The 13856-nt window shown below is 45.9% G+C and overlaps 1 protein-coding gene and 1 non-coding gene across 12 annotated transcripts in view; both read right to left on the reverse strand.

Moving 5' to 3' along the window:
* LOC140916778 (uncharacterized) overlaps positions 1 to 13856 on the reverse strand; it is a 203745-nt gene that overhangs the window by 175107 nt on the left and 14782 nt on the right. For 6 of the 11 annotated variants that reach the window (XR_012160645.2, XR_012160644.2, XR_013636299.1 and 3 more), the window contains 3 exons: positions 11556 to 11682; positions 2434 to 2560; positions 796 to 927 (listed from right to left, as the gene is read on the reverse strand). Coding sequence is in view for 2 of the 11 variants with exons in the window: in XM_078854302.1 (XP_078710428.1) it covers positions 2434 to 2478 (45 nt within the window). In the remaining 9 variants the exon portion in view is untranslated. Of the gene's footprint in view, positions 1 to 795; positions 928 to 2433; positions 2561 to 7274; positions 7362 to 8258; positions 8345 to 11555; positions 11683 to 13856 lie in introns of all 11 variants that reach the window. The other 5 variants (XR_013636296.1, XM_078854302.1, XM_078854301.1 and 2 more) reach the window with 3 other exon arrangements.
* Positions 13143 to 13245, reverse strand: LOC140917835 (U6 spliceosomal RNA). The gene has a single exon (XR_012161024.2). It is a non-coding gene; the product is annotated as a U6 spliceosomal RNA (small nuclear RNA).

Raw genomic sequence — 13856 nt, forward strand, 5'->3', positions numbered from 1 at the left:
GTTCCAGCGAGGGGCCCCGACAGCCTCCTGAGGCCCCCCCACAGGGTTCCAGCGAGGGGCCCCGACAGCCTCCTGAGGCCCCCCAACAGGGTTCCAGCGAGGGGCCCCGACAGCCTCCTGAGGCCCCCCCCGGCAGGGTTCCAGCGAGGGGCCCCGACAGCCTCCTGAGGCCCCCCCCGGCAGGGTTCCAGCGAGGGGCCCCGACAGCCTCCTGAGGCCCCCCCCCGCTGCAGGGTTCCAGCAAGGGGCCCCGACAGCCTCCTGAGACCCCCCCCGGCTGCAGGGTTCCAGCGAGGGGCCCCGACAGCCTCCTGAGACCCCCCCCCCGCTGCAGGGTTCCAGCGAGGGGCCCCGACAGCCTCCTGAGCCGCCCCCACCCCGCAGGGTTCCAGCGAGGGGCCCCGACAGCCTCCTGAGCTTCCCCCACCCCGCAGGGTTCCAGCGAGGGGCCCCGACAGCCTCCTGAGGGTTCCCTCCCCACAGGGTTCTAGCCACAGGCAACAGTCTAGCAGGGGGGAGCCTCGAGCGAGGGGCTGGAAGTGTCCCATTTTCCCTTTGGGAAATATGGTCACCCTACCACTGTTGCTCTCTGCTCCACAGCTGCCATGAGGAGGGCACCTGGCAGAAGGCTGCAGGACAGGGGTCATGAGTAAATGATTAGTACAGTCTCTCTGGGAAAGCGGTAATTTTGTGTAACTGTACATTGGCAGAGGGGTAAAAGGACAGAGAATGATCAGTCTCATCAAATCAGGCACGTCGTTGGCCGAAGGAACCACAGGATCTCCTCATCATCACCTTGGCTTCCGTCTTCCCCCTACCCCGTGCAACATCCATTCATTCCATCTCCTCTCCATTAGCTCTCTGGGACGTGTTCATCCAGCATTCGGCACAAAGTGTTCCCAGCCTCAGGGAGGCTGCTGGGCTCCACTGCAACACAGGGAAATAATCCAGGAGGAAAATGTTGAAATAAGTACTTTGAGGGTCGGTTTTAGTGCCCATAGAATGCAGAGAAGGCCCTGCTAGGATCTCCTATGTCGGGGCATTTCCACCTCTTGCTAAGCAAAGCAGATAGTATCTCCCAAGTATTAAGAGTTCATTACTGAGCTCTGCTTGGGACATGAGAATACCGGGAACAGAAGGTTCCTTCCCCTCCTCATATGGCCATCTGCCTGCGGCTTGATCAAATCCATGGAAAGGCTAAAACAATAATACTTAGCATTTTATATCATATTTCACCTAAACAGCCCAAAGTGGCTTGCAAACATTGATTCATTAAACCTCACCATTAAGCCCCTGTCTGGAAGGCAAGTGTCTTCACCTCTAATTTACACAGAGGGAGACATGGAGTGATTATGCCACTTGTCCTCTGTTTCACAGCAGACCAGACCAAAGAACAGAACTCAGGAGTCCCAGTTCTCAGTCCCCTACTCTAGCCACTAGTTCACACTTCTAGGTGAAGTGTGAACTAGTTTAGTCTCCTCAAGGAAGCCAGCGTCATACTTTGAAAAACACTGGCCTAAGGTTTTATAAAGTCTGTAGAGATTATTTATTTTCAACATCATCTTCTGTGTCAGTGGATACCAGCCTCGATGATTATGGCATCAGCTGATTGTGAACACCCTGAAGATGCTCTCATTGGCCTAAGACAAATAACTCGTAGCCTGGCTCTCCCAGGCAACCAAACAAGGTGAAGCAATCAAAGGCACACATGACCTTCCACGCTGAGAATTCACTTATGCAAACAGCAAACCAGTGAATTACAAAAGTCAATATGACAGATTGGAGGGGACTGTCACTTTTGCTTGATCAATCAGAATGTACAAGATAATGTTAAAATAAAGAATGAAACACATGCAAAAAAGATTACTTCACTCTGCTGCTTAGCACATTTGATAGGCTCCCCTACTGAGCAAACAGATTTTCTCAAGGTCAGAGGAATGCTTGGGCTGACAGGCTTTCTCTGCTTTAAGTGACTGCTGCTTTTCTGATATGCAGGCTCTTGGGAAACAAGCTCTGCCATCTTTAATGGCATTCTTTTTAAATTGCCATATTGAGCTCACTAGTGTAAAGCAAAAGGATGTATCTGGGGCAGTTATTTTTATACAGCGAAGATCTGAATCTAGCCATCATTGCTGACAATGCTTCTGCAGTTGCTTGTTTCTAATATTTAGATGGTACTTTGGATGTTCCAGTTGTCAGCAGCCAAGTTCTCCCCCCCACTTACACCTTCTGCAACCCTATTGACCCAGGGGGTTGCAGTGTGCATGAAGGCAGAATTGGTCCCGTGTTCTTTCGAGTATGAAATATCTGACATTTCACATTCAGCTTTGCAATACTGCAATGTTTGTAGAGAACCTTGAGATCCTTGGGAGAGTGGGAAGGTGCTATATAGTAATACTTTGCACCTCAGGAATCTAAGGTATATGGACTTACCTTCCCCCTACCAGAAGTTGGCATGCTCCAGAACTCTTCGTCCATGGAGAATTACTAGCAGATTTTATACAAGGGCAAAGCATGGTGCAGGAGATGGGGGTCATCTGGTTTTTCAACCTTGTACCACCTTCAGAAAGATAATTCCCACCAGAAAGGTGACAGGTATTAGATACAGTATTTGGAAAAGAATTCTAACTTTAAAATTATTAAATACTGGCTGGGATCACAGGGCCTTTTCTATTTCTTCCCTCAATTATTAATAGTAAAACCTTCATAATCCTTGGTTTCAGAGTAACAGCCGTGTTAGTCTGTATTCGCAAAAAGAAAAGGAGTACTTGTGGCACCTTAGAGACTAACCAATTTATTTGAGCATGAGCTTTCGTGAGCTACAGCTCACTTCATCGGATGCATACCGTGGAAACTGCAGCAGACTTTATATACACACAGAGAATATGAAACAATACCTCCTCCCACCCCACTGTCCTGCTGGTAATAGCTTATCTAAAGTGATCATCAAGATTTGTGCTGGAAATGGCCCAACTTGATGATCACTTTAGATAAGCTATTACCAGCAGGACAGTGGGGTGGGAGGAGGTATTGTTTCATATTCTCTGTGTGTATATAAAGTCTGCTGCAGTTTCCACGGTATGCATCCGATGAAGTGAGCTGTAGCTCACGAAAGCTCATGCTCAAATAAATTGGTTAGTCTCTAAGGTGCCACAAGTACTCCTTTTCTTTTCATAATCCTTGGATGATGGCTCCAAAAGATGGGGAATTTTAACACTGTTAGCTCTGCATTGGATGTGGATATGTAAGAACCCACCAGAGTCATAGTATACTCCTATGCAACTCTCGAAGGGCTTGTCTGCACTTGAATTTTTAGTCATGTTTTGATATGTTACACAACCTTATTGTAAATTATAGTGCAGACACTATACAGGCCTTTAGCAGTTTAGGGTGAAACAACTAGTCACCAAGGTTTGTTTAGTGTTTCTATAATAGGATTTATAATCTTGTAAATTCACGTGTCAAGACACAACAAAGAATTCCAGCGCAGACAAACCCAACTGTCTGTCCAGACAGCCTGGAGACAGGAAAACTCTACAGTATTGGTGAGAGAACAGTACTTGGGCCTGAGCGAGGATTTTACAGCAACTACCCCACTCACACACTTCTCTTGAGCTTTGAGGACATATCCTCCAGGAGAAGCATGAAGGAGTTTGCTATCCAACCCCATACAGCAGCTACCATTGTAAAGTCAGTGGTTCCCTACATTCCAGAACACGACATGGAAGTAGGGACGGCATGGTTGTGGCTAGAAGACACTGGTTTTTTAATGGCTTCTAATTGCCTGGCTTTGCATGTCATTAGAAGTGAGTTGTTTGGTAACATAAAATAAATGGCTGGTCCCACTCAGGGCCTGGAGTAATAGCTTTATTATAGGTAGTTATTTCTGCCAAGCCACTTCCAGTATTGAGTAAAACAACCTGCAGGGACTGCAGTGTGTGTCATCATGTGTGCGGCACTAGTGTCACAGTGGTAACCGAACACCAGTCTTTGCAGAGTGAAATGAAAATACTGGTTGTTTCCTTCTGAAAGCCATTGGGTATTCTCCAGTGCAGTTAGTATCTCGCTGGTAACCTCACAGCACGTAGAAAATATATAGGAACTTCAGATGTTAAATTCAAACCAATTCAACAGAAGATTACTACATGTAGATTTTGGCTGCTATCACAGTTTGAGTATTAGTCTGACTTGCAGCATTCTGCTTGACCAAAGATGTAGAGAGCATCTCTGAACAAGACACAGAAGCCACTGCTCATCCCAGCAGCTGCAGGTGCTGAATGGATTATTTTCAAGTGGAATTCTGCATCAAATTAAACATGAGAGTGGAGGTATCGCAGCATTACCAAGCTGGCACACTCAGAGATAACACACTGCGTTCAGGAGATGCGCCTTTGTTTTTAATGGAGAGATGGGCCAAATTGAGATACAATGTAATACCACTGACGTCAATGGAGTTACACTGGGGATTAGTGTAGTCGAATGAGAATTCTCTTTTAACTGCTCTCTGGAGAACACGTGTGGCTCTAATTCATTGCTGCACTATAGAAATAACACCTTGTGAAGCGAACCCCGGACCCGCAAGCCCTCTAAGGAAAGCTGCAGTAGTGCCCAGCATATGAGTGAGGCCCTGGCCCAGGCAGTAAATAAGACCATTGCCTTCTCCATGCCCTGGAGTGGAGCCCAGCGGCATTTTCTTTGTAACATACCAACAAGCTCCACTGTACTTTGGAGTTTAAGGCTGCCAGATAAGGGCTGCATGAATAGTTGCTATGCTATAATAAAACAATGCTACAGACTTCATAAAATACTGTAGAATTTGGTTAAAATGTAACAGTCTTTTTTTCTTTTGAGGAAGACCATTCAATTGCATTAACCACAAGACCATTCTTTCTCTTCCTGCAATGCACTGCCTTACTCACTATATACCTTCCATACCCCATCTCCATGTGTAGGTGGTGGAGTCCCAATGGTGTGTCAGAGGTTGGTCCTGGCTGGTACCACCAGACCAGGAGACCTCCTGGACTACGATTGGAGGGGCTAGGTGACCCCGTAGCATTTAGCTAGTGCATGAAGCGGTTCAACTCACTCATCCCCTGTCATATGCTCCAGGGGGTGAAGGTAGCCTTGACTCCTGCTTCTCTCTCTTTCCTTGAGGGTGCTCCCTGCCCAATTCTCACTCCTGGCCCTCCAACCTTGTCATCAGGACCCTTCCCCTTGAGCCTCCCGAGCTGCCACTAACATGCCATCTGAGCCAGCTGCACAATATCTAGCCAGTACACCTCCAAACTGCACCAAGAAACATCTGTATGTACTTGTGCTACATAAAATCATAGAACTGGAAGGGAGCTCGAGAGGTCATCTAGTCCAGTCCCCTGCACTCAAGGCAGGACTGAGTATTATCTAGACCATCCCTGACAGGTGTTTGTCCAACCTGCTCTTAAAAATCCCCAATGATGGAGATTCCACCACCTCCCTAGGCAATTTATTCCAGTGCTTAACCACTCTGACCAAAGTTTTTCCTAATGTCCAACCTAAACTGCCCTTGCTGCAATTTAAGCCCATTGCTTCTTGTCCTAGCCTCAGAGGTTAAGAAAAACAATTCACCTCCCTCCTCCTTGTAACAACCTTTTATGTACTTGAAAATTGTTATCATGTCCCCGATCAGTCTTCTCTTTTCCAGACTAAACAAACTCAGTTCTTTCAATCTTCCTTCATAGGTCATGTTTTCTAGACCTTTAATCATCTTTGTTGCTCTTCTCTGGACTTTCTCCAATTTCACCACATCTTTCCTGAAATGTGGTGCCCAGAACTGGACACAATACTCCAGTTGAGGCCTAATCAGTGCGGAGTAGAGTGTAAGAATTACTTCTCGTGTCTTGCTTACAACAGTCCTGCTAATACATCCCAGAATGATGTTCGCTTTTTTTGCAACAGTGTTACACTATTGACTCATATTTAGCTTGTGATCCACTATGACCCCCAGATCCCTTTCTGCAGTACTCCTTCCTAGGCCGTCATTTCCCATTTTGTATGTGTGCAACTGATTGTTCCTTCCTAAGTCGAGTACTTTGCATTTGTCCTTATTGAATTTCATCCTATTTACTTCAGACCATTTCTCCAGTTTGTCCAGATCATTTTGAATTTTTATTCGATCCTCCAAAGCATCTGCAACCCCTCCCAGCTTGGTATCGTCCGCAAACTTTATAAGTGTACTCTCTATGCCATTATCTAAATCACTGATTAAGATATTGATCAGAACCGGACACAGAACTGATCCCTGGGGGACACTACTTGTTATGCCCTTCCAGCATGACCATGAACCACTGATAACTACTCTCTGAGAACGATTTTCCAACCAGTTATGCACCCACTTTACAGTAGCTCCATCTAGGTTGTATTTCCCTAGTTTGTTTAGGAGAAGGTCCTGTGAGACAGTATCAAAAGCCTTACTAAACTCAAGATATACCACATTTATCTTTCTTTCCCCTCCCCCCCCCCCCCCCCCCGTCAAGAAAAGCTATCAGGTTGGTTTGACACAATTTGTTCTTGACAGATCCATGATGACTGTTATTTATCACCTTATTATCTTCTATTCTATTTACTTCCTTGCCCTCATGTCCCACCTGATAACCAACCAGTGGGACTTGCAGCCGCCTGAGGAGGGCAAGGAACCTGATGGAGCAGCCTAAACTCCACTCTGGTCCTATGGCCCACCAGGGATATTAGTTGTCACCTCCTACACGGAGAGGCACGGTTCATGAACTCCCCTGACACCTCCCCTTTTGCAGCAAGAGGGAGACCCTGATGCACATCTACATAGAGTTCATCAGCTGTAGCCCATCTTCCAGCTCCTCCAGAGCCTCTTACTGAAATTCTGGCTGCGTTTCTCCCCTCACCTCCTTATTTTTGCACACCCCATCCATGGCCCCACTAAGTTGAGAGACCAAGACAGCCATCCATCATTCCAGGAGGACGAAACTCTGACTGTGGAATCTATTTCCTGTGCCTTATCCGATCACAACTTGGAGCAGAGTTCTTCTGGGCAGCAGCCACTGGCCCCCAGCATGCCTTTCAGGAATAGTGGGCGCTCTTGGGGTGGTTTCTGATTGATCCCTGATTCCCCACCTCTGACCCCACACCTTTTTTTTCATTTGTCGTCCCCAGAAATCAATTGTAGCATGGACTTAGTGGTTCTTGCCCCTTAATTGAAGGGGTATGCGTTAGTTATGGACAGGCCTAGACCAGCCTGCCCCAGTACTACAAAGAGTACACACCTTCCAACTTTTGCAACAGCCTCCTTCAGTACACAACTCTGATTCATCCTTATAGCAGGTCCTTCTTGTGCTCTCACAAGTTTCTGCCTGAACAGATAAAGTTTGGCAAAGTTATAAGTGTCAGGCAACCTTACCAGCCCCAACTATAACTGAAATAGCATCTATTTGTCTTTTTGTTTCCAAATTCTAAAGAGAAAAGTGCAAACAACCAATGCCCTCAGGTCATTGCTGAGAGACACAGCCTGCCCTTCTAGGAAGCATGCCCCAGACCAGTGGTTCCCAAACTTATTTGGTCATGCTCCCCCACTCCTTACCTCGTCCTCCCCCCCAGAAGCCACAATTGGGAGTGGGCCCGCAGCCAGGGGCTGGGCCAGAATAATGGCAGCTGGGGCCAGGAGCTGGTGGCCGGGAGCCGGGCCAGACCTGTGGCTGGGAGCAGGGCCAGAGCAGAGCTGGGGGCATCATGGGGCTGGGTGGTGCTCCCTCCCATGGGGGTTGGCCTGAGCCCCACCGCACTCCCCTGAATGTTCCTCTGCACCCCCCAGGGGGGCACACCCCTCCGTTTGGGGACCACTACCCTAGACTGAGTAGGTCTCAGATGGACTGTGGTGACTCTCATAGAATCATAGAATACCAGGGTTGGAAGGGACCTCAGGAGGTCATCTAGTCCAACCCCCTGCTCAAAGCAGGACCAATCCCCAATTAAATCATCCCAGCCAGGGCTTTGTCAAGCCTGACCTTAAAAACTTCTAAGGAAAGAGATTCTACCACCTCCCTAGGTACCTTCTGCACCCAGGGAGAATGAAAGTAACAAGTCCTTGAACTGAGTTGTACAGATGTAGGGGTTCATTCTGGTCTTTTACACCAACAAACTCATTGCATTAGACGACATTACTGATGATTCACACCAGTACTTGGCGATCCCTCAGTCCGTCTGCATTAGATGTATCACTGATTTTGCATTCCCTAATACTTGGTGCTTACCTTGTGCATTATTCTTGATTTGGCTGTGACTAGTTGTGACCAGGGTCCTAGTGGGGAGCCAGCTGTGGTCACTCAATTAGGATAACCTGCAAAGAATGGGGCAGACAATCCCCAGAAAGCTGCTGGATATTCCAATACTTAGATTCACCAAGCCAGCATAAAACAGCTTCTTTATTACCTTACTGGTTACTCAGAAGTCCAAACAACACAGTTCCCTTAAAGTGATCCAGCCTCAGGCCTCCTCCAGGTACCCACGTCAAATATGATGAAAATTTCTGTAAATCTTATTTCATCATAAGAAAAGGTTTTACCAATCCCAAAGGATCGGACACATTACCTTCCAGGTTAATGAATGTTTCAGATCTTACTCAAATACGTGCTACAGCCAATTCTTATTAACTAAACTAAAATTAATTAAAAAACAAAAGAGAGAGAGAATGGTTAAAAAATCAATTTACATACAGACATGAGTTCAGTTCATTGAGGTGCAGATTCATAGCAGAGATGGTGAGCTTTGTAGTTGCAAAGAGATCTTTCAGAAATAGTGCATAGTTTATAGTCCAATGTTCAAATATCATATTCAGGGCATACCAGCATAACTGGGACCTCAGTCTTGTGACTCAAACTTCCCCTGATGAAGCCTAAACAGATCTAAGATGACAGACTCAGGACCCAAGGATCTTCTATACAATTTCATGTTTTTTTGACAGGTTGGAGTTTCTTGGGGAACAAAAGATAATTAGCATGACTTTGAAGGCGGCCCACTGCCCGTACTTAGCTATAGAATTAACATAAGGCCATTTGCTTCTTCCTCCACCATTCACAGATTATTTGCTGTACATTTCAAAGAGAGATGAATACAGAGATATCCTGTGTTTACAATTCATTTAAAAGCTAGGATGTTCTTTTGACCTCTGAATTATCAGAATACAGCATAGTGTGTGTGTGTGTGGTTTTTGGGAGGGGGGTGAGGGGGTGAGAGAACCTGGATTTGTGCAGGAAATGGCCCAACTTGATTATCATGCACATTGTGTAAAGAGTTGTCACTTTGGATGGGCTATCACCAGCAGGAGAGTGAATTTGTGTGGGGGGGTGGAGGGTGAGAAAACCTGGATTTGTGCTGGAAATGGCCCAACCTGATGATCACTTTAGATAAGCTATTACCAGCAGGACAGTGGGGTGGGAGGAGGTATTGTTTCATATTCTCTGTGTATATATAAAGTCTGCTGCAGTTTCCATGGTATGCATCCGATGAAGTGAGCTTTACCTCACGAAAGCTCATGCTCAAATAAATTGGTTAGTCTCTAAGGTGCCACAAGTACTCCTTTTCTTTTTGTGAATACAGACTAACACGGCTGTTACTCTGAAACAGCATAGACAGGGACTGTTGATTACACTGTCGACCCCACTCATACATATGTAAATACACAAAAACACAAACATTATCTCCCCACACGTCTTTTGAGGGTTATTTATTTTGCATGATGTTTAACCCTTTCCAACCATGCATCACACTAATATATTTGGGATTGTGTTTACTGGATACCTTAGATCAGACACACTGTTGTACTCTACATTTCTTTAGACAAGAACCCTAAATTTAGTCCCAGACCCTCAGAGTTATTAGTCAGCTAACTCCCATTGAAATCAAAGGGAGTTAGACACCTAGATACCCAGGAGGTTCCTGGCCTCTGTCACTACATATTTCAAGACAATAACCTCGGTGAATACAAACACTACTTTCTTCCATAATTATCTTTCAAGATAAGGTAAGGGAACGTCCCGGAGAATGGGCAGTCCAAAGCTAAGCTAAATGGAGAATTAGAGTGAACAGCTGATAAACCAGACAGACAGGGAGTGGGTGAGAGAATTCAAATCTGGCTGAAAGCATGAAGTGAGGTAGAAATGGCTAATGTTATCAAAAAGATAACTGAAAAAAGGATTAAAGAGGGCAGTTAGTGGATAGAAGCTAATTTCTGCCTGTATTCAGAACCCAGACAATACAGCTGAGCTACTGTTGACGAGTACTCACTTACAGGGAAACAATGGTTTAATTTAAATGTATGCATGCAAGTACTTGCACAGGAGTCCATGCAGTTACCATGTGCCAGCACCACACCGACATTCACACGCCCTTAACTTTTATTATTCAAAATTTTTGAAAGAGCAGCACAGAGATGTCTTCCTATCATTGCAGGTCAGCTCTGCTGTCCGAGGCCCCAGTGCAAGCTGGGAGTCGCTCACGGCCCTCAAACAGAGTGACTACGGGTTTACACTAGTCAGTGACCTCTTTATCTGGTTTTAGAATCTTACACTTTGAAATACTCAGTTGGAGTGTACAGGGTCAACTCTGCTCAGAGAGAGAATGGAGAGAGGTAGAGTCAGGGTAAGAGTACAGAGGCCCAGTGCAATGGAGTGGGGTGGGGACAGAAGGTTACTGACTTCTCAGAAGGACAGGCCTCCAACAGAAGGTGGTTGGACTCTCTGGACTGAGATGCACTAGTACTGTATTATTCAATATGGATAATTTTTTCTCTTTGTCAATTAAGTTTAATTCTATAACTGACAATCAACTTGGAATCAAGAGCCAACTTACAAAACTTTCCTCAGAGTACTGTTATTTGTCTGTAAAAATACTTTAATTTTATAAAAACATGCTAGAAGATCAATGGGTGTGTCTGTGTAAAACCAACAGACCCCAGTCGTCGGCAGGTGGGATTGAACCTGGGACCTCTGGAGCTTAGTGTATAAGCCTCTACTGCATGAGCTAAAAGCCACGTCACTCTTTGCTAAGGCTGTAGCAGATTCATTAATCTCTAAGTGGTCTCAGTACCACTCGAGAGGACAGAGCACCAGGAGGTGTGAGGGTTACATCTGCAGCAGGAATGTATCTGTACTATCAGAGTGCTAAATTCTGCTCTCAGCACACACCCCCAATTCAGCATATCCACAGATATTGAACTGGTTGAATCTGCTGAGTTAATTACTAACATGCACAATTTCTAAGTACCATTATCCTATCCAGCTAGTGAGATTAATATTTTTCCAGTCTGATCAGTATCTGAGTTTTGTGCAATTGTCTCCAATGTCCCATTCATTCCAAAATATAAAGTGATTTGAAACTCTGAAGCTCTATTTTATCCAAAGCAATTGTCCATATTTCTCGTCCTATAAGGTTACAAAGCAAAGTTTTGTCATTACCTAGAGCTACAGAAATACAGCTCTATTCCCAAATTGATAGGCTTCCCTGACTTTGATGGTAATGTTTAGAAAAACAAAACTTGTATTCATGCTTACCTGAAAACCTCTTCAGTTCAAGAAGCCAGGTGTGCAGCTACAGCAGAAACATTCAGTCTGCTTGCAGGTTTAAGGGCAAATTCAGAACTCTCAGGTGCTCCACCATCTCTCCAAGTTCCAGGACAGCCTATTATAATACATATCAGTTGAAATTAAACTATATGTGTCAGTTCCAGAATAAATGAAGTTCTTTCTATGATGTACTCTCTTGGCTTTTGTATCCTATGTGGTCATCTGCTTTCTAAGGTGCCAGTCTTACAAATTACTCCACATTGGCTGAGGTCAGTGTCTGTGCAGAGCCCCTTTCACTTTAATGGAATCCACCGGCGCAGACAACCTTGCGGGCTAGGAGCCTAACTGGCTAAATTCAGTCATTTGCAGTTGGTCTCCCAGCTACCAGTGAGATTGTGCTGTGACAACTGCCAGAATCCAGCCCTCTACTGACACATTCCCAGAGACAGCCTCAGGCTTAAAAAGGATAAAATGAATCTCCCCAGCAGAGATGTCCAGAGAGAAAACACCAACAACTCCCCACTAACCCCCCACACCCAATTGGCTACCCTCTAACCCTCCCCCCAGCTCCAAACCCCCCACAGTACATGGGCCAAGAGAACTCTGTAAAGTGTGAACATCCACCATCAACAACACACATACAAACCATCAGCTCCTCTTCAACACCTCCCTGAGTTCCCCCACAAGCCATCAGCTCCCCTCTAATGTCCCCCAACCCCCCACACCCCATCAGCTCCTCTCCAACACCCCCTCCCGAATCTCCCCCACCCCATCTGCTCCCCTCTAACGCCCCCGAAACCTCAAAATCCCACAGTACATGGGCCAAGAGAACACTGTAAAGTGTGAACATCCAGCATCAACCACATACATAAACACACCCTCAGCTCCCTTCCAGTGCCCCCCAAACCTCCCCTGCACCCCATCAACTCCCCTCCAATTCCCCCCAGAAACACACACCATCAGCTCTCCTCTAACAAGCCCTCAAACCTCCAACATCCCATCAGCTCCCCTCCAACACCCCCACACACATACACAGCATCAACTCCCCACTAATGCTCCCCAAACCCTTTCACAGACACTATCAGCTCCCCTTTAAACCCCCCCCCACCATGAATTCACATCTGTGCTTCCCCTTCTGCAAGACTCAGAGCCCTTCCTCTTCTACCAGCTCAGACCTGGAGGGACCCACCTTACCACAGGACCCTCTGCTCTCCTTGCAGTCTGAGGACAGACAGACACTGCTCCCAAGATTAGCAGTTAAGTGTCCCCAAATAAGCACCGAGAGCCAGAAGAAACAGGCCCCAAACTCCAGAGTTGCTGATTACACAGCAGGATTAGCAACATGTAAAGGGAAAACTAGAAATGCAGCTGACTGGCTACCAGTTCCCAAAGAACTCCCTGCAACTGTCATAGAATATCAGTGTTGGAAGGGACCTCATCTAGTCCAACCCCCTCCTCAAAGCAGAACCAATCCCCAATTTTTGCCCCAGATCCCTATACGGCCCCCTCAAGGATTGAGCTCACAACCCCGGGTTTAACAGGCCAATGCTCAAACCACTGAGCTATCCCTCCCCCCCAAATATGGAACGCTTCACGAATTTGTGTGTCATCCTTGCGCAGCGGCCACGCTAATCTTCTCTGTATCGTTCCAATTTTAGTATATCTGCTACCGAAGCAAGTTCTGTGATAGTGCAGAACTCAGGAAGAGGTGCATAGACTTTATCACAAGACAGGCACCCTGGGGACTTATAGCAGGCACGTTTATACTAGCAGACTGGGACTAGAGAGCACAGGCAGAGATATGATTGTTTAGCACTTCCTAAGCCTTTTTAGTTACACTAACTAACCAGCTGAACTCCCTTACCTAAAGGGCCTATTTGATTACTGATAAAGTCTTACATGGATATGAGAAACCTGCACTCCTTGCACAGAACAATTAGGAGAGAAAGGAGACAACGCAGATGGAAGAAGAGGGTGTATGTAGGGAAGGGGAAGTTTCAAGTCCAGTGATTTAAGTGCAGGCCTGTGACTCCAGACTTCACAAGTTTTAGCACTTTGAGATCTACTAAGGAAAAACATTCTCTAAGAACTAGGTATTCTCTAAGAACTCCTAACTCCACTGTGACCATGCTGTTCTCTTTGACAATCAGCTCTTCCCCTCTGAAAAATAGGGATAAAAATACTATTACTCATTTAATGTACTAACCTACATACAAGTGCTCTAGTAAAGCTATTCCTTTCCTAACATCAGCCTCACCATGCTGTTAAAGTCCCCTTTTATATAAATTT

The sequence above is a fragment of the Lepidochelys kempii genome, chromosome 9, assembly GCF_965140285.1.
Source record: "Lepidochelys kempii isolate rLepKem1 chromosome 9, rLepKem1.hap1, whole genome shotgun sequence".
Classification (NCBI taxonomy): Eukaryota; Metazoa; Chordata; order Testudines; family Cheloniidae; genus Lepidochelys; species Lepidochelys kempii.